This window comes from Rosa rugosa, chromosome 2 (assembly GCF_958449725.1).
Source record: "Rosa rugosa chromosome 2, drRosRugo1.1, whole genome shotgun sequence".
Classification (NCBI taxonomy): domain Eukaryota; kingdom Viridiplantae; phylum Streptophyta; class Magnoliopsida; order Rosales; family Rosaceae; genus Rosa; species Rosa rugosa.
The window spans coordinates 49,867,538-49,892,952 of record NC_084821.1 but is presented as its reverse complement, the minus strand read 5'-3'; the positions used below and the strand labels follow the sequence as shown (position 1 = coordinate 49,892,952).

Below are 25,415 nucleotides of genomic sequence, written 5' to 3'. Positions count from 1 at the left end.
AAATAAATCTTAGTGATGAAATGATGATGTCATTGAACTTCAATTTTGACCAAAAAGAAAAATATGAACTTCGACCCTTATGTTGAGCTAACATTAATGGTTTGAAACACGAACCTATATGAAAGGAATTCCAAGATTGTTGTACAACTTGTAAATGGATATGCACAATTGAAAAGATTCCTTAAGATGACGAGGTAAATTGGCATGCTCCTTGTGCTTTTCAGTTAAAAGGTTAATACGGATGGTGCTACTCGTGGGACGCTAGGGCTTGCGAGCTATGGAGGTATTTTTCGTGATCACTTGGGCAATTTTATGGGTTGTTTTGTTGGTTCCATGGGTATTGTTACTGCCCTAGAAGCAGAGCTTCAAGTCATTATTCATGCAGTTTCAATAGCATTAGGAAAATGATGGACTTCTCTCTGGATTGAGTATAATTCAGCGGTAGCAATTTACTTTCTTGCGAATAAAAATTACTCAGTCCCTTGGCGTCTAAGTGTTGATTGGGTCAATTAATGTTGTACTATTCTCTCCTCTATGCAGATTCGATTTTCACATATTTATCGAGAAGGGAATCAAGTAGCTGACTGCTTAGCTAACTATGGGGTGGATCATGAGGGGCATTATTGGTGGGACTCTTGCCCTCCTTGTGCTTCGGCTGCCTTTGTTCACAATCTGTAAGGTTTACCGAATAGCTAATTTTGATGTGCTTGATAGATTTCATGATTTGATGTGCTTGATAGATTTCATGAAAAGGTAGGCTTGGGTTATGATGGTTTCTACTGCATGGTTGCTGAGGCACTATATGTGTGTTCCACATAAGTGGTTGTTGCGTGGTCACATATATATGCATGGTTATTGCATGCTCTTCTTCTATTCATCAGTTCGTAACTATTTTAGCTTAGTGCTCACTTTGAGTACTTTACTTCATTTTGTTCTAAGAAAGGTTTTGGTTTATATCCCCCTCTCGATCTCTTCTTGTACTTTCTTTTATTTTATTGATAAAATAAAATAGAGGGACGGGCGGTAGGTTCCCGGTTGCGATGATCCCCTTTCTTTCGAGATTGTGGATGAGTGCTAGTCACTCCAAATCGGCTATTGCAGAGGAACTAATATCGCCTAATCATCTATTTAATTAATTTTTTTTTTTTTAAATTCCATAAGATGACGAATGAACAGAATGAATGATTTTGTCGGTGAGTACTAGTACTCGATCAGTGCTAATATATTCAAAATTAAGTTACGTTTAGAACACTATATAAGTATATACAAATTAAAGACGTGTAGGCCGGGGTTCAAAACTTCAAATGTCTCATTCAACTACTCAAGTTTACACTAGAACCATACAAAAAAATCACATATTTTCCAGATCGATGATTGTGAGTTGTGGTAAAAGATAAGATCGATGGGGAGACAGTGGAATGTCAAAGCTAGGTTGCGATCCTCCTAATCCACGTTCAATCTTATCCAAGCCAACAATCTAATCATGAAGCGAATTACGTTCACGTCGCTAGGCTAGCTCATTACCAAACTAGTACATGCATCTACCTCATTCTCACAATTCTGGGTCGGAGTTGTACTTCACAGTCCATATAATTACATAACTTCACTTGATGTTGTTTTTTAAATGGAATTTGGAACGAGTAAGGTGGGAACTCATCTCTATATCCATGTTATTTTAATTAATGTTGTAAGAGTACAACAAAATCGGACATAGTATGTAAACCCTTGCAATATTACAATCATCTTCAATTCTACATCTTTAATTACTAATCTAGAATGAAAAAAATGATAATCTAATGTTTATAGATTGAACTAATATATCTTCTTTTCTTATTAATTTTACTTGTGGGTCAAATTTCTATACACATTTCAAGTTAATAATTCATAAAACTTAAGCGATGAATGAAGTAAAGATTAAATTGTCAGTAAACCTATGGAACCAATGAACCTAAATTATCACAAAAGATAGAAACAGTGTATATACATATATTACACATATGTATTTGCCAAAAATTTGATTCTTATTTTCCTAGATAACTAAGAAGTAGTCTTAAGAAATATGATGTGTGATCTAGCTATCCAAGTCTTCTAGATGCCGGCAGGATAGTAAAATAAAGCTCGATCGAAAGCTAAAAAAAAGCTTCCAGCTAGTCTTCTAGATAGATAGAAAGAGCATCACCGTCATTTGCACATGCAGGCATGCAATTGAGTGAACATTGATCCCCCCTACCACTACATAGTTGACGAAGTCGGCAGATTACTAATATTGTTATGCCCACTTAGAGCTTAAATCATGTTTACAGATCCATTGATTGACTTGCCCTGCATTTATTTGTGCCCAGAAACTGGGGACACATTGTCATGTCGATCGACATGTCCAATGATAGCTTGAAACTGATAATGAAATCCCCATTTCCTATTCCTTCCCATGTTACATGTGATATATTCTTAAATTTTGATTCAGGTTTCATTTGCGAAGTTATTAAGATTTATTATACACGTACATCCTCAAATTCAATCTTATCTCTTTGTACATATCCTAAATTGGTGGACGACCATATATTTAAATGTTAAATCCTAAATGATTGACTTCACATGTGCATATTTTATACTTTTGGATCAAGTTTATATTAACAAGCAACCAGATGATGACATGAACCAAAAGTGTCCTATAATGTTTATCTTAATTTTTGACTTACAACCCAATGACCAATAGTACGTAGCTCCAACGCATTGTGTTATCTATATACATTTTATTTGCAATCAATGTTAGTGAATGAATTAGGGTTTCACCATTCTAATCAATTAATTAAAGTTAAAAATCAAGAAATTCCTTTACTTAAAATAAGATTTTAAAACTAAATTGTCACACTGAATGTTACTTAATGCATAAATATCAGCAGCAAAGTGTAATTTACTAAGAATATATGTAAAACTGTGGATAGTAATAACGAGAAAGTAGATATCCAACACGATTGAATCCACCAAAGAATAAAATTTTCTTTTTTCCGTCTTTCTGAGGCACCAAAGAACAAGTTGAAATTAGTCAAGAAAGCTGTTTTTGTTTTAGTTTGATTTTCCTTTATTTCGACCAAATAGATTGTGTTACTACTGGAATAATAAACCAATAAAATCCTCTTTTTCAACCAAGATATTTGAACGAAGAACATAAAGAAGAATGGAGTGTACATAAGATATAATTCAAGGTACGTACGTCATGGAATTTAAGACTTGGTGTCGATCGAGATGCACAGTAACAACGTAAGAAGCTAGTAAGATACATCAAGACCGCAGGAGCTGGGAACATCCAGAAGAATATGAGAGCCTTCATCATCTTCTGACTTTCAAAGAGAGAGGAATTTGATTTGATCAAAGGCAGACCAGACCGTTAGGAGTTGGAATTAATTAATTAACTTTCTAACCATATGTGCTGACTAGACTATTATTATATGTATATGTAATCAGGCATGTCAGATTGTCAGCTCCGGCGAAATAGTATATCAGGGCCAATTCTTAGGTGCGGGTAGCCGCACCACGTGTACGGTGCGGCTGCCCAATCAAATCTCAGAAATTTTTGTCTTTGTTCCGAAATTGTCCCTGATTTTTAAATGTGAAATACCCAAAATACCCCCCTGCTAGGGGAATGATTGGCCTGCCGCACCACGTGGCGGTGCGGCTGCCCCACGCAAGAATCACTCTTAGGTGATCGATCTACGAGAAAGTCTTGCGTACGGCAGACGTAAAGTACACGTGGTACGGGCTGACCAATCAGACCCTTAGCAGGGGGGTATTTTGGGTATTTCACCTTTAAAAATCAGGGACATTTTCGGAATGAAGTAAAATTTTTGTGGGTTATGATTGGGCAGCCGCACGGCCACGTGGTGCGGCTGCCGTACGCAAGAATTTTTCTCGATCTACGCAGAGCCACGTGTTCCTTCCATCGATCACAAGAATGACCGACACGACACTTGGCATCAGAGTGGATAGTGCTTCTAGAAACCAAGATGAAGAGATAAGAAATTCAAAGATTCGTATGATACATTCATCATCATCATCATCTGTTGGGATGTGATTAAGGAATCAAAATTTCTGGCAATGACTAAAATATAATGGAAATTTATCAGCGGAAAGTAATTGTTAACTTACACCGTTGGATAGGGTTAGTGGCAAGAAATTGCAAAAAAAAAAAAATTATTTTCGAAACAAGCATTATATGTAACGAAAATATTTGTACAAAAATAATTTCAAACAGTGTCTCCGTCTAATAAAATTATGTCTCATTACCTCTCATTACTAATAGATAACTACTTCATGTGCATGCTTGGACACGAATTTGCATCCAATTATGGAAGAAATTCTGCAAACACACATGTATAGAACATGCACGTTGCAATTTTTTTGAGGGGAAAGAAAGATATATTCCTGTGATCAAAAGATCATACGACCGTACAAGTTCGAAGACCAACCCATTACATTTGTTGCTCAAATAATGCACTGATTGCACAGATAGTCAGGCTAATATCGAAATGCAAAAAACTAAAATCTAAAAGGAGAATGCAAAAAACTAAAATTCAAAAGAACTAAAATCGAGAAGGAAAATGCAAAGAAAAACAACTAACAACTAAATTTATTCCTACACAACCTTAATTCTCCGCCTTGACTAGCTTGGGGCCTAATAACCCTCTTGGTGTACCCCTCCACTAGACACTGTAGTTAGAGGTGGCAAACGGGCCGGCCCGGCCCGACCCGGCCCATTTTAAGCGGGCCTAGTTGTGCTTCGTGCCGTGCTTGGGTCGACCCATTTATTATCGTGCCGGGCTCGTGCCGGCCCATTTACTTAAACATTAAGCCCGGTCCGGCCCATGCCCTGAGCCCATATCGTGCCGGGCTATGCCTACCCACTATAAAGCACGATTTCAAAATCTTAATTTGAATAAATAAAAAATAATTTTATTTAATTATTTAGAAAATTCAAATAAATTAAGTTCTACAATGTTTTTCTCAATCTTAACTTTTTAAGATTAGTTTTCTAATAATTTTTTATATTCCACTACAAGAAAGAAAAAAAAAATAACTCAAAATATATTGCTTTTAGTATATTATTATGTGATTAATCTTTATTAATATAATGAAGAATTAGTATCATATTATTCTTTCCTTCATTCTATAGTTGTATTATTATGAGATTAGTCTTTATTAATAAACATATATTTAATATTTAGAAAAAATACTTTATGTCAAAACAAGGATATAATGTTTTATTTCACTATTTTGATAACATAAAAAAAATAGCATTGGTGGAATTGTCATGAGATTTTAAATAAAAAAGTCTAATATTCAAATCTCATCATTGTGGTTTTTTAATATTTTTAAAAACAATGAAATTTTGTGTTTGTAACGGGCCGGCCCACAATATGTCGTGCTCGGGCCGGGCCGGGCCGGGCCAATGGGCTAATATTCCTAGGCCCAACCCGACCCGTTATTCTAACGTGCTCGGGTCGTGCCGGGCCACTAACGGGCTTGGATTGTGCCGGGCCGCTTTTAAGCGTGCCGGGCCCGTGTCGTGCTCGTGCTTAGCGGCCCGTTTGCCACCTCTAACTGCAGTGAACAACCTCAAATTAGGTTTGTGTTGAGTCCAGCCCACATCGCTAAAGGACCCATCTCCAAATCCAACCCAAGCTAGAGAGAGGAGGGAAAGTGACCTTAAACCAAAAGGCCTAGCCCATTCCCACTTCCCTCATCCCTACACCTGGACCAGTCTTCGCCGGAACCCTAGCGAGACCACCAGAGTTGTTGTAGCCACCAATTTAGTCTGGCGGCCTCACCAGGCACAAAAACACGACGGTTATCCCGCCCACCAAAAGTTTGTGCTTCTGCTTACACTGCAGCCGCCCACGTCTGATCATGAGCCAATCGCCTCCTTCAGCAACCCAAGAAAACGCTGTGCTCCTGCTCCCTGATTAAGGATTGACACCGCACCAAGTACCTTAATGAGCAAAGCTGCCTTTGCAAAGTCGTCGCCACTCTATCACCAAAACTCAAAACGAGATCATTAGCCGGTGCGAAAAACCACCGCAGGATCCGCACCTAGCCAATCAGAGCATGGAGTGCTCTGTCCTCTTACAAAGACATGACATCAATGGATGCTGCCTACATGGTCGGGCAAAAGACAAAGTCGTCACCGCCACCTACACGAAACCTAGGGTTTCTATCACCAGCCAAGCCTTTCGACCGATAATATTGGCTTTGGTGGTGTGAAACTCATCCCTTATTCATAGCAAATTAGCAAAACATGCACGCTGATACAGTAATCAAACGTTCTTTTAACCTTTGATTTAGATCTAATGGTACCAAATTAACTGATTGAGAAAATATTATTCGCAGAAAGAAGCACTAAGAATCTTCCACTTACAAAGTAAGCACTAATGTGACTACATCAAATAATATTAAATATTCTTAGGGGGGTGTATTCAATTCAGATTTTAAAAGATTTTGTTTGAGTTTTTATAATCCATGGATTTACTTAATCCACGGATTGTTTAAAATTCTATATCGACTCTGATTGATTCTAATAGATTGATTTAGTAGTATTTGTTTAGATTTTACAAGTCCTTATGATGTTTTTTTTTTTTTTTTTTTGTAGGTAAAAAACACTAGAACCAAATAAGCATCCTCTATTAATGTTATTATGAATGCTAGAAATGAAAAACGCTTTATATACTGCTTGAATAGAAATCATCACCAAATTTAAATCCTCTCGATTACAATTGACTAAAATATTCTCTCTCTCGTGGAAGAGGAGACCTAGGGTTTTTTCCAGTTTTCCATCTCTGCGTCTCGTCCGGCGGCTCCCGTCCGAGGCAAGCCTCTGGCCTTGTCGAGGTATGGTGAGTGCAGCCGGACGGGGCTTCTCTTGAGGCTATGGCTCTGCAGGTTTTCGTGGGAAGGTTGCTGCTCTATCTCTCGGCATGGTGGTTGGGGCGGAGTTCTTGACACCTAATCTCTGATGCGCGGGGCTGTGGTGTACGGTGGTGGAGCTTCGGAATCAAACAAAATCTCTTGGGAAGTGGTTGGATTGTTTTTGAGTTTTGATATGTATAAAAAGCACTATAAAATCCTCCAAAATCCAGCATTTAATGAAATCCTTAAAAATCCGTATACTTTTGAATATCTGCAGATTTGAATGGATAATTTTAAATCTTAATTGAATACATCAAGATTTTAAAGGATTGTTTAAAATCTCAATTGAATACCCATAGACTTTCAAAATACAAAAAAATCTTGTAGACTCTTAAATGAATACACCCCCCTTAGTCTAATCTAAATAAATCAAACAAAATATTACCCTACATCACTCTAACGTCCGAAGATATCTAACAATGCAAAATGGTGCCATGTAGACCTTAATCCATTTATTTCATGCTAGCTATATCATGACTATATGACCATATGCTAAATAAATTATAGCACTTGAGAAATGTGGGTTTATGTAATGTAATCACATTGAATAATGCTCTTAAGAGAGATAATACAAACCTAACCGCTTAGCTTTATAACCCCCATATCTATTTATGATTCAAAACTTTAGTGGGATCATGATACCATATCCTCTTTCTGAATTTGGTGAAGATTTGCAGCTCCTATATATTTCATCATTAGAGTGTGACAGGGAAGACAACAAGTAGGGGGAGGGGTTGGAATGTCGTATTCAAACTATATATATCTGTAAAGAACTTGATAATGGGGAAAAACTAAAACACAAATTAAAATCCTCTCTCTAAGTTGAGAGCGTCTCTCTCTAGAATAGAGAGTCACCCCCACTTCCCAAAGGTGGCATCTCGGGTCCTGGTACCCCTTTGGAAAACTGTCCAACGCCACCGCTCTTTACCACCATTACCACCCATCTCCCCACCGCCTAGCCACCTCCTTAACCACCCATCACCTCAACGCCCTCCCTTCTCTTCCCTTCTTCATCACCACTGATCCCTTCCTACAGCCCCCTTCACTATCTTTTTTCTGCTTTCATCATTACCACCCATAAACACCATTAAACCCAGAATCTTCTCCATTCAATTTCCCCGATTTTCAGGCGGCCCGCTCCCTCCGAATCTACCAAACGTCTCTTCCTTCGTCTACTTTCAGTCAAATCTCTCCTCCACCCCTTCATCATCATCCCCTGCAAATACCACCACCATTAATGTTTGCTCCGTCTTCCACAGATCCATTGGTTCAAGCCATAGATCTCCCTCTCTGCTCAAGCCATTAATCGCCGTAAGCCTATAACGACTACAAATCTACTCTTCATGATTACTACCACCAGTCCAACTTGCTATATATCCCTCATGGAACTGGGTTTTTCAACCACAGCAACTTACCAATCCCAGACAAGTCAGTTCACCTCTCCCTCCCATATTTTTCATCTATCTCCTTTCAAAATCTTTCGCCTCTGCTCTTGCACAATGCAACCTCAGCAAAACCCAAATCCTATCCCAGAAGAACCGGTCATTGACCTCAATCAACCTGAGATTGAACCGGCCCAACCAACAACTTTGCTGGGTTTCATCATTGCTGAAAAATTCCTCAATGTAGCTGCCGTTATCAGGATCTTGGCTCGTGCTTGGGAAAACTTTGGCGAAGTCCACATTGAATCCATCCGAGACAACCGAACCTTCTCCATCACCCCTATGGCCCCAGACGGGGGTCAACTTATCCTTGACCGGGGTCCTTGGTCCGTCATGGGTCACACTGTCAGCGTCCACCTCTGGCCTCTTGAGGCTCGACTCGAGGATGTCCCCCTCCACCTCTTATCCATCTGGATCCAAGCTCATGGCCTCCAACGGGGCCAAATGACAACTGATAATGCCCACCTTCTTGGTGCAACTGCTGGTACTGTCCTGGAGGTGGAAAACCCAAACGTAGTCAACTGTTGGAGGGGCTTTCTCCGCTTTCGTGTTTCCATCGACTCTAGGCACCCAATCACTCCGGGGGTCTGGATCCGTTGTGGATCACGTCCACCTATTTGGGTTGAGTTCAGGTATGAAAGAATATCTCTGTTTTGCTATAATTGTGGTCGACTTGGTCACAGTGCTAGGTTCTGCAATCATGAACGCCACCCCAGAGCGGAGACAATGGGTGTATGGATGCTGTCCCCGGCAGCTCGACGCCTTATTGTTACCCCTTCTGATGGAGAACAGGGTTGGGACCGCTTTCAACGTCAGAACTTTCAGAATCGACAAAATCGCTGGGCTTTTTCGGACCCCCCAGCCCCTGTCACTACCCACCTGCTGCAAACAACCGATCTGATGGTGCCGGAGGTCCCTCGCAACAGAGGAGCCCTGATTATCTCCGAAATCTCTCAGGAGAACTCTCCCGTTCCTTCCCCACCAGCAAATCACAGAACTAGAGGCACTGTAATCATCTCTGAACCATCCATGGATACTCCTCTGCCACGAACATCACCGGTCCATCCGCCATGCTGCACCTGCAAGACAACAACTCCAGCCTCCCTTTACAAAGGGAAAGGGAAAGCCCCTCTTGTTGAAGATCCTTCCCCTCATATGGAAACTGCATCTGAACATCACATGCTTTCAAGCCCTGGTCCTTCTTCTTTCCCTACCCTTGGTCCTTCGGGTGAACTCTCAATGGGAAGGACTCACTTTTTCTTTGATACAAACACAAATGACTTCATTCCCATAACCCAAGATACTCAACTTCACCCGTCACAATTCTCAATCCAAACCCAATCTGCTCCCCTTCATACCTCTCCCCAACATTCCACACACCCCCAGAATCTGGTACCTCCATCGGACTTTTTTCTTTCTACCCCAGGAAACGCAGTGAGGCCATCCTCTCCTCTAACTCCCACTGTTCCACACTCACCGACCCACTCTGATAATTCCATCACTGGTATTGCAACGTTTCTGGATCGTCTTCGTCTCAAGAGACAAGCTGAAGAGGCAGCCCTCTCTTCCACTCATCCAGTCAAAAAACAAAAGATGGGATCTCTATCGTGCCTTACTGATGGCATTTCCACACTGACAACCCCTCCTCCCCCTGTTTCTACCACTAGACCCCGCCCTGCAGCGTCCACTGGTGCTCGGGGTCGGGGACGTGGGCGCGGTGGCCGGAATCGCGGAGGTCGGGGTCGGAGTCGGGCCCGGGAGGCCCCCTCTGATTACATTTCAGAGCCTCTCCCCGCTCAACAGCGAGAATCCTTTCTCAGGGACACTTTGTCGACACCAGAGGGACTCTTTGCTGTTCAAAGCATCATGGCGGAAACTTTCCAAGCTGTGCTCCATCCTCTTGATTTGAGTACCCCTGTTTTCCAAACTTTGGCTCCTCCATCAGCTAATTCAGCCTTGGAGCACTTCCCGCACTTTCCGATGCGCGACCCACTTCAAATCATCTCAGAACCACATCCTTTCCAGAACCTCCATCATCTCGAAGATCCTCCTTCTTCTTCAGGTGGAGCTGCACATGAAACTGATCATCTCCATGATCTCGGCACCGGTGGCTGGCCAGATGCAGCCACGGGGTCACCATGAGGCTACTATCTTGGAATTGTCAGGGTCTAGGGGCTGACCTGACTGGGAAACATCTGAAACGTTTGATTAAACGTAACAGCCCCTCTATGCTTTTTCTAATGGAAACTCGTCAGAACGAATCCACCATCCTTTCTTGGAAAAAGACATTGAATTTTGACCATGTTTACGTGGTTGACCCGGTGGGTCAGAGCAGTGGTGGCCTAGCTCTGTTTTGGGACAACTCTGTCCAAGTCTCCAGTATCACAAGCACGCATAACTATATTTCTACTTCTGTACTTTCTGTTGCGGACTCTTTCCTTTGTAATATCTCTTGGATGTATGGGAACCCCCACTCTAATCAAAAAAATGCTTTCTGGCGTTCTGTTTATACTGCTTTCTCTCCCAGATTAATTCCTTGGTTGTGTTTAGGGGACTTCAATGAAATTTTGTGGCTCCATGAGAAGTGGGGAGGTTTACCTCAACCAAGATGGAGGCTGAACCTCTTTCGGGAGTTCCTCTCACACACTGAACTTTCTGATCTCCAGTTTCAAGGCCCGGACTACACTTGGTTCTGCACCCAACATGGCAGAATCGTCATCAAAGAGAGATTGGACAGGGGGTTGGCAAATAATTCTTGGATCGCTGCCAAACCCTGTTCTCAGATCTTTCACTTACCCAAACTCGGATCTGATCATCGTCCAATTCTTTTTGATACCTCTCCCCCGGAGGTCAAAGCCCCTCATGTGTTTAGGTTTGAACACCTATGGACATCTCATCCGGACAGCTTCCAGGTGGTCTCTTCTAATTGGTCCACTACTCCAACTACATCTGCATCCCAAACTTGGGAAGATAACTTGAATCGGTGCAAATCTTCACTTTCCACATGGGCCTCTAATACTTTTCCAAACTTTGCAAAGAAAGTCTCCACCGACACCCAGTTGATTCAAGACATCCTTCAGTCTGACCAAACTGACCAAGTTGACCAACCATGCGCACAAGAGTCCATCCGTCAGGCATCTGACAATATCCTGTCCTTGTGGTCCATTGAGGAGTTGTATTGGAAACAGAGGTCCCGTGTTTCCTGGTTAGCTCATGGGGACGCCAACACACGTTTTTTTCACCAAACCACCCTCATGAATCGTCGCCGAAACAAAATTCTCCGGCTCGATGATGGCAATGGCAGTTGGTTAACCAAGGAAACTGAAATTGTGTCTCATCTTACTCAATACTTCAAGGATATTTACACGGGTTCCCCCCCTACTCTTGTGGATGAGGTCCTCCATTTTGTGGATCCGGTCGTTACCTCGGTGATGAACGATGCTCTTTTGGCTGACATTTCCCTCACTGATGTTCATCAAGCTGTCTTTGAGCTGGGAGCTCTTAAGGCTCCTGGTCCGGATGGCTTCTCAGGAACTTTTTATCAAGCTTATTGGGAAATTGTCAAGGATATTGTTCTCAATGCTTCCGGCCAGATTCTCACTACTGCCTCTGTTCCTGAGTCCTTCAATTGTACGAATATTGCCCTGATCCCTAAGGTGGATGTCCCACAATTGGCATCTCATTTCCGCCCAATTGCACTCTGCAACTTTGCTTACAAAATTCTAACCAAGATCATCTCCAATCGGTTGAAACCTTTTATGCCCGATCTTATATCTGAAAACCAATCTGCCTTTGTCACTGGGAGACAGATTCAGGACAACATTTTGGTGGCCCATGAGATGTTTCACCATCTTAAGCTCCTGAAGGGTGCTCAAGGTGGAGAGTTTGCTTTGAAATTGGACATGAACAAGGCTTATGATCGTGTGGATTGGGATTTCCTTCGTTTGGTCATGCTTAAAATGGGTTTTCACCCCACTTGGGTACAGTTAGTAATGTCCTGTGTCACTACGGCATCTCTTGCTATTATTGTCAACGGTGCTCCGGGAAAGAAATTCAAGCCAACTAGAGGCCTTCGACAGGGAGACCCTCTCTCTCCTTTTCTTTTCCTTTTCATTAATGATGTTCTCTCATCAATGATAAGGAAAATATGCTCTAACAACCTCCTTGATGCAATAAGGATTGGAGTTAATGGTCCTTTGGTGAGTCACCTGTTCTTCGCTGATGATTCCATTTTTTTCCTCAAGGCAACCCCCTACAACTGCGAGGTCCTTCTTGACACTCTCAATAGCTACTGCTCTGCTTCTGGTCAGTCGGTAAATCACCAAAAATCGTCTCTATTCTTCAGCCCAAACACCTCTCCGGATGTGGTTTTGCACATTTCCTCCATTCTTGGCATGGGGGCTGTGTTAGACCCGGGAAGGTATTTAGGGCTACCCACAATCTGGGGTCGATCAAAGGTTGCAGCTCTCTCTTATGTTAAAGATTCAATTGAGAAAAAGATCTCGGGTTGGCATCAGTCCTCTTTGTCCCATGCTGGAAAGGAAACTTTGATAAAATCAGTCGCCCTAGCTGTCCCAGCCTACCCTATGACGGTCTTCAAATTCCCTGTCTCTCTCTGCAATCAGATCAACTCATCTCTGGCCAACTTCTGGTGGGGAACCTCGGCAACTAAAGGCATTCACTGGAAGAGTTGGACCCTACTTGGCCTCCCCAAGCCTGATGGTGGGATGGGGTTCCGTAACATTGCGGATTTTAACTTGGCTCTGCTAGCTAAACAAGCTTGGCGGTTACACTCCAATCCCGATGCATTGTGGGTGAGGGTCCTAAAGAATCGCTATTTTCCAAACTCGTCCTTTTGGGAAGCGGCAAGGGGTTCTTCTCCATCATGGGCTTGGTCTAGTATTCTTGAAGGTCGGTCTCTTGCTTCGGCTGGATCTTTATGGTGTATTGGGTCGGGAACCTCTGTCAACCTTTGGAAGGATAACTGGATCCCCAATCTGCCTAATTTCAACTTGAGAACTCACCCCACACCCAATGATTCAAATCGACTGGTGGCCTCTATTATTGACAGAGACACTCATACTTGGAATCTCACGACTCTGCAATCTACCCTCCCGGTAGAGACCATCAAAGCCATTCAAGCCACATCTTTTGGCTCCTCTACTGATCCGGACCGTTTAATTTGGTCTGCCAACCCAACGGGCACATACACGGTTCACTCTGGATATAACTTTCTGGTCAAATCCTCCATTCCCGCTCTTTCTGCTCACCCTCATCAGTCTCACATTGTTTCTCCGCTGGTCTGGAAGTGGATCTGGTCTGTACGCGCTCCCCCCAAGGTTAAACACTTTTTATGGCGGGCTACATCTAATGCTCTGGCAACAAATCGAAATCGTCACCACAGGCATCTATCTCTTTCTCCGCTGTGCACCTTCTGCAATTCCCACCCGGAGACTACTGAGCATATCTTGTTCCTATGCCCGTGGGCTCTCCAGGCCTGGTTCTCTCACCCGCTCTCCTACCAAGTCAATCAACAGTCTATCACCACTTTGGATGCATGGATTCTGGGCATTTTTGGAAAGGATGGTTGCTTTGGACCTACGGACCCATCTTTCCCAACTCATGTGGCCTTCTTACTCTGGTACATTTGGAAACACAGGTGTGACTGCATATTCAACCACTCACTGCCTAACCCAGTGGTTGTGTCTGCAAATGCTTATTCTGCAGCAATGGAGTTCCTTCGAATCCCCCCTTCATTGCAACCTCCAAAGCACTCCCTCCATTATCACTCCACTGGAACCCCTCACCCTTGGGTACCCCCTCCTGTTGGGAGGGTAAAGATCAACACGGATGCAGCTTGGGATTCCTCTTTGAATTCTGGGATTGCGGCAATTGCTCGAGATTCTTCCGGAATCCTTATTGGTGGCTCAGCTAGAAGCACCCTTGCTTCTTCTCCAATGGCTGCGGAAGCTCAAGCTATTTCTCTTGGGCTCGAGCTAGCTATCTCTCTCTCCCTTTCTTCTTTTCAGCTTGAATCAGATTCCCTTGTGCTGATTTCGGCCCTTTTGAACCCACTTTCGACGGTGGACTGGACTGCTTCGAACAACATAGCACACATTCGTGTTCAAGGTGGTCTTTTCCATCGTGTTAACTGGCTCTGGTCCAGTAGATCAGCCAATGCGGCAGCAGACCTGGTTGCGTCGCTGGCTAAGCGCAGGGTGTGCCCGGATGATTGGACCTCCAATCCTCCTCCCTCCCTAATGCGAATCCTTCTTTTTGATGCTGTAACAGATCCCCCTTAGGTGTTTTGTATCCTTTGCTTTTCTTCTGTTGTATTTTGTTTGCCTCTTTTGGCTTTGCAATGGAAGTCCACATTACCAAAAAAAAAAAAAAAAAAAAAAAAAAAAAAAAAAAACTATATATATCTGTAAAATTTATTTTTTCACATGGGTCTTGATTCTAAGTTTTGTTCAAAAAGGACGAACATTTAAGTTCTTAGAGGAGGACTCCAAGGAGCCAAAAGTTTTAAACAACGAAGATATCAATGAAACTTTAGCGGCTTTTAAAGCATATGAATTCACATTCACATTGAAAGTTCAGCAATCACGTTCTTTTGCATCATATTATATTTAAATTAATTTCTTGCTTGAAGTCATATATATTAGAACTTTTGTTGCAAAGAATGATATTGGGTTCTTACTTCAAGGTAAAGGAATCATGAAATTTCACACAAATGTAATAGTTATAAACAACAAAAGAAAACCAACGATAAACAGATTCGCATGGTGGAAAAGCTGGTTTAATTGTCTTATAGCTTTGCGTTAGCGTTATCTTTTCAATATGTCACCGTTATTGTAAAGCAAATAGAGTAGCCATTGGAGCACTCTTACTAGTTGATGTATGTTAAAATACATAGAATTGGTTAAGTCTGGCATTATTTGAGAAGTTCTCTCAATGTTTTTTTTTTTTTTGAATAGGATTTGGAACCCAGCCTAACTGGGAGGCTCACCCCACGCCCGGTTCCATTTATTAAAAGTAAATTAGGCATCAGGGGGGACATAAAACCTGAACCCCTAGCTGCTAGTTGGTGCATTGTAATATGGGGTTTAGGCATCATGATAATAATAAAAAATAAAAAACACTCATATATCAAGGGGAGTGAAATTCACACTCCCATTTGATTTTTTTTTTAATATAATATTTCATGTCTTAGTCTTATTTGCATTTTCAAATTAATTACCCTTCATCTCTCAATCAAAATCAAACTGTTATATTGCCCTTCTTCGATTATCTTTGGTGAGCCTAGGCTGTGGCAAGTGGTCAAATAAGTTTGTGTAAACCAATGTAGTGATTTGTTTATATTACAACTGAATTTACAGATTAGGGTTTAGGGTTTCAGTTTTAGACGTGGAAGATAAAGAGGATGGAGACAAATAAGTAGAAGAGTGCTTTGGTGAAATGAGCACAAGAGGAGTGTAGACCAAATGGTTAACAGTACTCTGTTGCACTATTAGAGCATCTCCAACAATAGATTTAAAAGCCAAAGTTATTTGCAAAATTTGACTCCTCTAGTGTATCACTATTCATTCATATTTTGCATCTCCAACAATTTTTTTTTTTTTTGAGAGCAAGACGAAAGAAGTTTTATTACTCAGAGAGTTCAAATGTTACAAAAGGAAGCAACAAGACTTCCCAAATCTAGAGGAATAGCTCCCTGCCAGTGAGCAGATAAACCTGACAACATGGCTTGCTTGGCCATTCTATGTGCAGCCGTGTTAGATTCACGGTAAGCATGGTGAAAGAAGGAACCCGGCAGACTACAAAGTCAACTATCTTTAGTCAAAAGCCAGAGTCATTTAATAAATTAATCATTTTAGACAATTATTTAACTACAATATGAGTTTATATATCATACATAATTATTTTATATAATATATCATCATTAATTGAATTTTAAATTTATTTATTTATTTTTGGGAATCTATAAATTCGTGCCACGTGTCAATAAAGCAACATTTTTTTTTTTTAATTTTTTAGCAAATTTTCTTGTATTTTTAAGGTTTTTTAGATTTAAAACACAATTACTTTATTATTAACCGTTGATATTAATCCATGTCATTTTCTCCACTGTCAGATTGTAAATATATATTTACTTTTTTATTTTTAGAACGAATTAGTTTGGACATTTCATTTTAAATTAAATTAAAAGGAGTGAATCGAGGCCGTTGATTTTATAACTGTTGATAGCCCACATGTAAGTGGACGCTAGGGCCCACGTCTGTTCCCACCGAAGCCAATATCGCTTTCGTTCTAGAATCTTTAGCCAATTTGACTAGGCTTTTGGCTTTTGAGTCAAAATGACTACATGTTGCATATTGTTGGAGATGGTGGATTTTGATTGGAGGAGCCATTGTGGCTTTTGACTCCATGGTTGGAGTTGCTCTTAGGTAGAATCATGTGTGCAGTAGCAGAAAACCGCTCAAACCAACACTCTGAGGAGGAACATCAGTGACGGCCGCGTTCGTGCTGATGGTTATGTTGAACGCATCGGTACCCGAAATTGGATCTAGAATAGGAAGGGGAATAGATTTTGCAGGAGAGCAAAATACGAAAAGCAAACAAAAAGAGGACAAAGATAACAGAAAGGAAAAAGGGCCGGAACCCGAGCAAAATCGCTCATAAAGGGCGGATGAAACCGCCGACTCTCAAGGCGGAAGAAACAGAGCAATGGGTTCGGTTCGCTCCATTTTTAAACCAGCTAGGTTTGAGTGGTGTTGTCTTTACGTATCTTTGATGAACACATAGGTATTTCCAACACATAAGTTACTTCAATCTCATAGGTATTTCCAACACATAAGCCAACATTAATTCATAAATTTGTTTGGAAGAACTCATCCCAAATTCTGGAAGGCATAAGAAAAAATATTATACCAATAACAAAATGGTGACCACCATTCGCCAAAATTCTGACAAAACATCCACTTTTTCAAATATTTCTAGATAGAAGAAATAGCAAAGCTTCGTGGGACAGCAGCAACTAGATCAAAACTTGTTTGATATTGAATCCAAAAATGAGTCCTTCCAAATGTTAGTGGATCTTATAAGGTCTGAATTAGTTCAAATAATGAAGCTTAAGAAATAAAAGGAAAAAGTACAAAACTAAAACCTACTTTATCCCTGTTATTATATACTACAAAAGGACGAATTCATCATATTGATTGAATCCTCCAGAGAGAAGATCACACATAACTAGAGGAATCTGCATGCAGACACAGAGAACAGATTGCTTCCATGCTTGACATTGAAGAAACATACAGAGTCTGGAAATTTTGTCTCTGGGGAAAAGGAGCTGGTGAAGATGGGCCACAAGACTAGTTAAACTTGTCCTTGTTTGAATAGCCAGAAACCATATGGCAAAGGAAATCACCTTGATACTGAAAGTGCCAAGAAACCATTTTTAAGGAAACCCCCCATTTCAGAACTAACTTTGCCTAAACAGCTAAAACCTACGTGGTTATGAGGGTGATATGTTTATGTAGTGGGGGCAAAACTATTTAATTCAATGGATGCAAATTGCAAAGATCTAGCCCAGGGAATACTGTAATTTAGAATTATATGCAAAATTTTATGCATTGAACATGAATTGGTATGCGAAGTTCATGGAGTTCTTTTGAAGAGAACTTTTTAAGTAGTATGTATTGGATGTGTGATCTTGATGGAGAAAGAGAGCATTACTATACATTTATAAAGTAGGAACTGCAGAGAATAAGCTACTAAAAGTTGGATTTTGAATATGAAAATTTAATTACATGAGTAACGAGCCAAATTTGCCTACTCTTTGCACGATGAAAATTCTTTGAGGTGATTCTATTCCAGTTTATATTCGCTCAGGCATCTTGCAATGACAATGAGCTCAGCATTAGAAAAGGTGATGACTACAAGGCTAGTTTCCCTGATGTAGCAACAATTTACCAAGTAAAAACTCCCTAAAGGCCTCTAAAGGGGTTGGAAACAATTTTCATGACTTTCTAGAACTATGCTTCTGTCCTTTGAACCTACCTGATGGAATTACCTTATGAAGAGCATCACTTTACTACTTATAGATTCCATGTAATTCTACATGCATAATTCTACCGCAATGCACTATGATCTTCAATCAGAACATAAAGAAACACATCCTACGGATAGTATGCCAAAAATATTCAAAAGTACACCAACTGCAGTTTTAAAAGGGATATTCAGATGGATAAATATATAACGTTACTAGCATTCTCTAGATACAGATTCTTCCAAATAACTATACAGCAGAGGAGGTCAGTTTATTTTGAGAGACAAGTATCTAAACTCTGAGAGAAGGCGCAGAATCTAAAAGGAGAAGAAACAGATACAAGACACAACTTAGCTCCAGAAAAGACATTCATTAGTCATTACTTACCACTTCTACAAGAACTTTTCTATGCTGGTGGTTAATGTGGATTTGGGAACAGCCCCAATAACTGCATCTTTTTTCTCACCATCCTTGAATAAGATGACAGTGGGGATGCTTCGGATCCCATATCTGGTTGCAACTGAAGCACTCTCATCGGTGTTTACTTTGTAACATTTGAGCTTCCCAGCATATTGCTTTGCCAGTTCATCAATTATAGGGTGGATCATACGACATGGACCACACCATGGGGCCCAGAATTCAACCAAAACAGGTAATTCAGCATCGAGGACAAGTGACTGCCATGTTGCATCAGAAACAGCAGGCACTGTAATTTTTAAGAGCAAAATACTATCATAAAGAAATTATGGTAGTACTAAGAGCAGTTGATAATATGTGTAAATCATTTCTACTGAAAACAGTTACCCCAATAAGTACAATATATGAACTCCATAGCAAATTTTTCCTATCAAGTTCACAATGTTCTAATCAAAAGACTTTACAATATTTCCAATGCTTCACTTCTTACATAACAAACCCCAACATGTACAATATATGAATTCCACACCAAAAACTTCCTATCAAGTTCACAATGTTCTAATCAAAAGACTTTACAATATTTCCAATGCTTCACTTCTTACATAACAAACACATCTGTTGGCCATAACGAATAGACTTAACCCTGATGAAAGTCTGTACTTTATTTTAGTCTAATAATGAAGAGTAAGTGTGTAACTGGCATTTGGATAGCCAAATTGCATTACAACAACAGATTCCTATACAACGTGGCCCTGAATCTGCAATTCTACCATAAAGAAACTTCCTAAAACTCTGAAGATACTAAGTGCCATAAGCATAGTTTCAAAATAATATTTAAACATACACAAGCTCAAAACATTCACTTGCTCCCTCTTCCCTAAAGATTTAAACATCCTTTTATTATTTTCTTTACCAACTAAATTACCACAAACACAGTCGTCCTATTAGACCTTTCCCATCACCCAACTTTCTTTCCCAAATAAACTAGTACCTTTTGCAAACTAATGCAGTACATGTTTTAAAGTAACTTTGGTTCCATATGGTGAACAACTCGAGAGTTATGCACTTGAGCCAGAGATATCCCTGCATTTATTATTTGCTTCAATCTTCAATAATAGGTCACCGCCTCAACATAATTTTATCAAAATCTTTCCTGAACCTCTTACTATTTAACTTTGCATTATTAGGTCCTCCAGCATCAATAAGCCCTTGACAGTGTCACTGCTAGCTTGCCTTTAGCCCATCGAGAAGTAGGTCCATTTCGCACTCTTGATGGATTCAAACAAAGAACTACAAGAAACCAGAACCAGAATTCAATTCACTGAGATAGCTCTTAACTAAGACCTTAAAGCCCATTCCATGCTTCTCTGCTGGGCAAATCCTCAGTTCCTACTTCCTGCTATCTTCTCTTTATTCATAAACTCAAACTTCTGTGAATCCAACCACGATTTTAAGAAAGTTTCAAAACCAATACCTTTCATCGGTTTCATAAGGTCACTAACACTTCTCAGCTCTATATCATTTCTTCAATATCCAATCAAATAGTTTTCTGATCGAATCCTTTCATTTCATTCTCCAAGTTCCTAAGAACATCACCAACTTAATAGTTGTATTCTGAGAATTGTATTTACTCATCTTCTCAACTAAGACAAAACCACTTTCTTGGCTACAAGTTCGAAAAAACTTCACTCTACACAGTAAAACCATTTCACTCTTATCACCTCATAACGATACGAAACATCCATACCAAACTCAAATCAATACCAAACACAAAGCCGTGATTTAAAACAATCAAAAACATAAAACGAGTCGATCATACAAGTTCCAAGTCTGTTCTACTAAATATGTAAAAAGAATCCAAACACTTCCACAAACCGGAGACAAGAAGTTGAAAAGACGAAACTGACCTCCGACGGCGGTGTCCTGAGCCTCGCAGAGAACGAGACCACGCCGGCGACGAGCGAGTCCGGAAGCGGGACCGTAGCTGAGAGATCCGACAGAGCGAGCAGTCTGAAGAGCCGAGCTGACCTTGAGGCCGGAGTAGTGAGGCAATTCACGGCGGCCGGTGAGGGAAGAAACCGAGGAGGCGGCGATCGGAGAGAGAGTAGGTGAAGGCAGAGCGGAGGAGCGAGGAATGACGATGGATTCAAGGACGGTGGCCATTTCCGCAGGGGATCAGAGCTCCAGAGAGAGAGAGAGAGAGAGAGAGAGAGAGAAGGAGATGTGGATAGGCAGAGAGAGGGAGAGTTTGGCTGGTAGCGTTTTCAGGCGAAGAGTGTGTCGAGTGAGTGGGGAGGCGAGCATTAGATGAGGATCCACTTGCAAAACTAAAAAACTAAAAAAAAATATTGAGCATACGGGGAACGAGGTTGGAAAGACGACTTTGACCTCTTCCCTATTTTTGTGGTTTAACTCACCAATTGGATTCCAACAACAGCTGAGCGATAAATTATTTTTTGAAAAATATAAAAAAAATTGAAGACGGAGCTAACTAATGAGAAACACCATTTTTGTGTGTAAGGATGAGAAGCATCGTTGATGAATTGAATTCTAGTTACGATTGAGATTTAAAAAGCTTAATTGAATGAATTGAATTGAGCCATATAAAATAGATTTAATAAATACAGTAAACTGAAATTTTAGCCTTCGTACTGAAAATCTCCACCTCTTACTAACTTGATTATTTAAAATAGAAAATAATTTAGTTGGCAAATAATATGGTATGGTGTATCACAACTCTCATGATGGAGTTGAACCGAAAAAAATTCCTGTAAAGGGCAATGATGACTTTTTAGCCTATCAAATGTCATTCTCAATTTCCCGTCATTTTTAGCTTTCGAAAACCCTTTTCAAAATACCATACAAAAAGTCTCAATTATGTATTCCTTCTTACTAGGTGACCATCCTTTTCCATAACTCACCTGCAGGAACATGATCCTGTATTTTAACACTAATTTCAACAATCAAATCAAAATTTAAACGATTTCAACTATAAAAGAAAAACGCTAGTGATCGATCTTTCTATTCTTTTTTGGTTGGAGGGGCTTTCAAAGTTGGGACCTGAAGAATCAGTTGATAACGAAGACTAGGGAGTAGGGAGCATTCCCAAGTATCAGTAAAAGCACAACTTATTCATGGTGGATCGAACAATTTTAGCTTATGTATCGTCAAGTCTTCTTTATTAAGTGGTACGTCTTGTGCTTGTTTGCTATGCTTATAATGTGTTTTGGGTATTCTGAGTCCCCAAGAACATTAGCATAATCCCGCCTGTATTTACCACAAACTTAAACAATCTTTGGTAAAAAGTGTAAACTAAAAGCATTAATAAGAACAAATAGGAAGAGCGAGAAAGATAAACTGGAATATAAAGGTGCTAGTACATAGAGAAGAGATCGAAGAGTTTCTAGATAATTGGATAGGTACTGCCGGTGGAAAACATGCAGACATATTCATCAAGGACTTCAACAACCCTACATTTCTGCAAGCAAGTCCTGTTAGCAGCCGAAATTCAATGATGAATCACTGGTCCTGGAAGATTATCTTTGCATGCACTGAGGCACTCCTGGACCGGAGCAACTTCTTTTCTAGTTTCGACGACTCAACACCAGGAACAGGCTGAACAGTCATCCTCTCGAGCACAGGTGAATTCAAAAGCAGATATCTGATGAAATCTAATTCAGCTTTGACATCTCTGATGTCGTTTACGAACACATATTGCAGTTGGTTGAATGAACATCTCCTGTTGTCATCTAACCAAGAATTCCCTTTTCCAACAACCTCTTGCCCTGGGAAGACCTGAACATTTAGTTCTTGCAGAGCTGGGCAGCTTCTAAAAAGGCAAAGAGCAGTTAAACTCTCCTCCAAACTAGCTAAGCTTAGAGTTATATGAAGACAGTTCAGATACAGACATGGTCTGGGCAGTTTTACTGGCAAAGCACCAATAGCCAGATACATTAAAGAGCAACAGTAGAAATCGAGTCTCTGAACCTGAGGCAGGCAACTTAGAATCTTGACCAAATTGCTCGAACTGTCAGAAACCCGTCTTTGGGAAACATAGAATTCAAAATCTTCCAAACCAATGGAGACATCAACAAGATTTGAGGTATTCACCAGAAGAACATCCTTAAAGGAACCTCTAACATCAAGAAATTTGAGATTAGGTGCATCAATCATGAGATGACTGAAACTGTCACAGTACACCAAAGTTAGACTCTCAAGCAAAGGACAGCAACTAATCAGGTGTTCGAACACATCTTGGGCAAAGATAACATTCTCAAAGTAAAAGCTCTTCAAACTCCTGAACCCTTTGAAAGTGGATGGAGGTTGTAGCAAACAGCGGGATAGCTCTAAACTAATTATATCTTGACAAGAAAACAAACATGAAGGAATCTTGTATCGCTTCTGCTGATGGTGAAGTATGAACTCTTTGATAGAGTTTCTTGATAGATGAAGAATCCATCGATCAATGTCTTTACTAGCTAAATGAGCTCGAAAAAGCTTGAACTTGTGTATGGGGCCAATGTGAGCTAAAAGTACATGATCAACAATGTCCGCAAATGTAGTATCATTGTGAGCTGAGCGACACTGATTATCGAACACAAGATGTTGAAGCATTGCTGCTTTGTACCTCCACTGGCTTGATAGAACACTTGTCCTCGCTGCGTCCTTCATTGGCAAGCATGACAATATTATTTCGATGATGCCACTTGGTAAGTTGCTAATTCTATCCAACTCCATCTCTATTTCCAATTGGAATTGGGCGGTGCTTTTTGCTCTATATCACGTCCCTGTTGTTAACACGGACAATGCATTAACATAGCACTACAACCATTAACCAAACCAAAATTAGGAATATCACTATACGGAAAATTCTACAAAATGTTAACGTATGACATGCATACAATTGCCTTAAAAGTGGTAATTTGAGTCCTCAAAATAGTAATATTAGTCCTCAAAGTTGTAACATGAGTCCTTAAAGTGGTAAATTTTCTTAGTTACCACAAGTGTCCTCAAAATAGTAATATTAGTCCTCAAAGTGGTAACATGAGTCCTTAAAGTGGTAAATTTTCTTAGTTTACCATATGAGTCCTCAAAATAGTAATATTAGTCCTCAAAGTGGTAACATGAGTCCTTAAAGTGGTAAAAATAGTTGATGTATGAGAAATGTTAACATACCATAGCTTTACCCATCACTATACTATCCATTTAACGCAATAACAGGAGCCAATGAGCGTTGGCAGAGTGAGAATCCTATTATCTTATGGGCTTAAATCTAACTGACGAGTGCAGAAAGCATTATGGATTCATGATCAATAAAATTATGCATCTGTTTTCTCTACGGACACATTATGCATCTGTTTTCTCTACAAAACTAGCTCAATTTCTATTCCAACCATCACCTTTTAATTTCTTTATTTGGAAATCAACACAATCCTGCGTGAAAATACATATTTTAACTATGCACTTTTGGACCCCATTTCGTGACCTACCAATATATAATACATTGATGCAAATCGTGCAATCAATTTTGAAGATCTGAAGGTGGGTTTTGAAGTTTTATAAAAACCCATCATCATCAATGAATCCATAGACCAAGTAATACTAACAGACGAACACAGAGAAGCGAACCAAAATATGGACTACACAAAAACAAAAAAACAAACAGCAGCAATGAATAGAGTTAAGCCAAAACAAGAAATTCAGTGTCACAATTCAGTGAAAATATTTGAATAAGATTTCAAGCAAGAACATACCTCAGAGAGAGAGAGAGAGAGGTTTTGTGGTTCAGTCGTGATTCGTGAAGAAGGGGTTGGAAATGAATTGAATGATCTAATTGATGTTGAATACTCAAACTCTAGCACAAGAAACTACAATATCTGGGAGAATAATCTTATTGAATTCAAAGCAAATTGTTGGCTTATGAAGCCTTACAAGGGAACCTGAAAATGCAAGTAACAACCCACGTTAAACACTAACTAAAAACGTGGAATATGGTTGGGGAAAGATTCAAAACTACAGCACTACCCTAATTAATAGGGATTATTAACAAAGCAATAACTCAAACAAACCCTAACGACTTAAGAAGCAAACCCTAGCTGCTCCAACAATTGATGTAGAGGGTTTTAGCGCAACTCAAACCCCGCGTATGGTTGCCTTCGGGCCTGCTCTTGGTTGCTGTTGTCTTTGGGCCTTGCTTTTCACATAATAGGGTTCTAAGTTCTGAGTCATTTGTGATCAAATGACCAACATGTCAATAAAGATGAGAATATTGAGAAAATATCGATTATTCATAGAAATAATATCAAAATTTTGGATAAAAATTATATAATCAACAGAAAAATATAATATAAAAAAGATGATGCTTGTAAAAAACAGAAATTTCAAGAAAGTATTGTGGATATTTTAGTCCTTGACGACGATGCTTGGGGTCTCAAATTTGCCCAATACTAATTTAAGATCGATTTCTAATTTTTTAGTCTTCTTTTTAATTTTATTCTTTATGAAATGACTAGGAAGGAAATAAAACACTTGGAGGAAAATGAAGAAAG

General features: G+C 40.1%; 3 protein-coding genes across 3 annotated transcripts; 1 reads left to right on the top strand and 2 right to left on the bottom strand.

Moving 5' to 3' along the window:
- Positions 1-10,540: 10,540 nt before the first annotated feature.
- LOC133730919 (uncharacterized) lies at positions 10,541-14,704 on the top strand. The gene has a single exon (XM_062158422.1). It carries the CDS (start codon positions 10,541-10,543, stop codon positions 14,702-14,704), a length of 4,164 nt encoding a protein of 1,387 aa, XP_062014406.1.
- A 3,916-nt stretch (positions 14,705-18,620) lies between these two features.
- On the bottom strand, positions 18,621-21,172 carry LOC133727933 (uncharacterized). The gene is made up of 2 exons (XM_062155332.1): positions 20,775-21,172; positions 18,621-19,156 (listed from the first exon to the last, which is right to left on the bottom strand). The coding sequence occupies exons 1-2, from the start codon at positions 21,028-21,030 to the stop codon at positions 18,843-18,845; spliced, it is 570 nt and encodes a 189-aa protein (XP_062011316.1). The 5' UTR covers positions 21,031-21,172; the 3' UTR covers positions 18,621-18,842.
- Positions 21,173-22,212: 1,040 nt separating this feature from the next.
- On the bottom strand, positions 22,213-23,646 carry LOC133730918 (F-box/FBD/LRR-repeat protein At1g13570-like; the record flags this gene model as incomplete). Its single annotated transcript, XM_062158421.1, has 1 exon — positions 22,213-23,646. A coding segment is annotated over one exon (1,260 nt), but the record flags the coding sequence as incomplete, so codon positions are not given.
- Between the last annotated feature and the right edge of the window lie 1,769 nt (positions 23,647-25,415).

What these genes read in the sequence shown, in the direction of transcription:
- LOC133727933 (XM_062155332.1), bottom strand. Translation starts at nt 21,030, where the DNA reads ATGGCCACCGTCCTTGAATCCATCGTCATTCCTCGCTCCTCCGCTCTG. An exon ending in TCAGGACACCGCCGTCGGAG is followed by an intron (nt 19,157 to 20,774) that starts GTCAGTTTCGTC and finishes TAAAAATTACAG; the next exon opens with TGCCTGCTGTTTCTGATGCA.
- LOC133730919 (XM_062158422.1), top strand. Translation starts at nt 10,541, where the DNA reads ATGAGGCTACTATCTTGGAATTGTCAGGGTCTAGGGGCTGACCTGACT.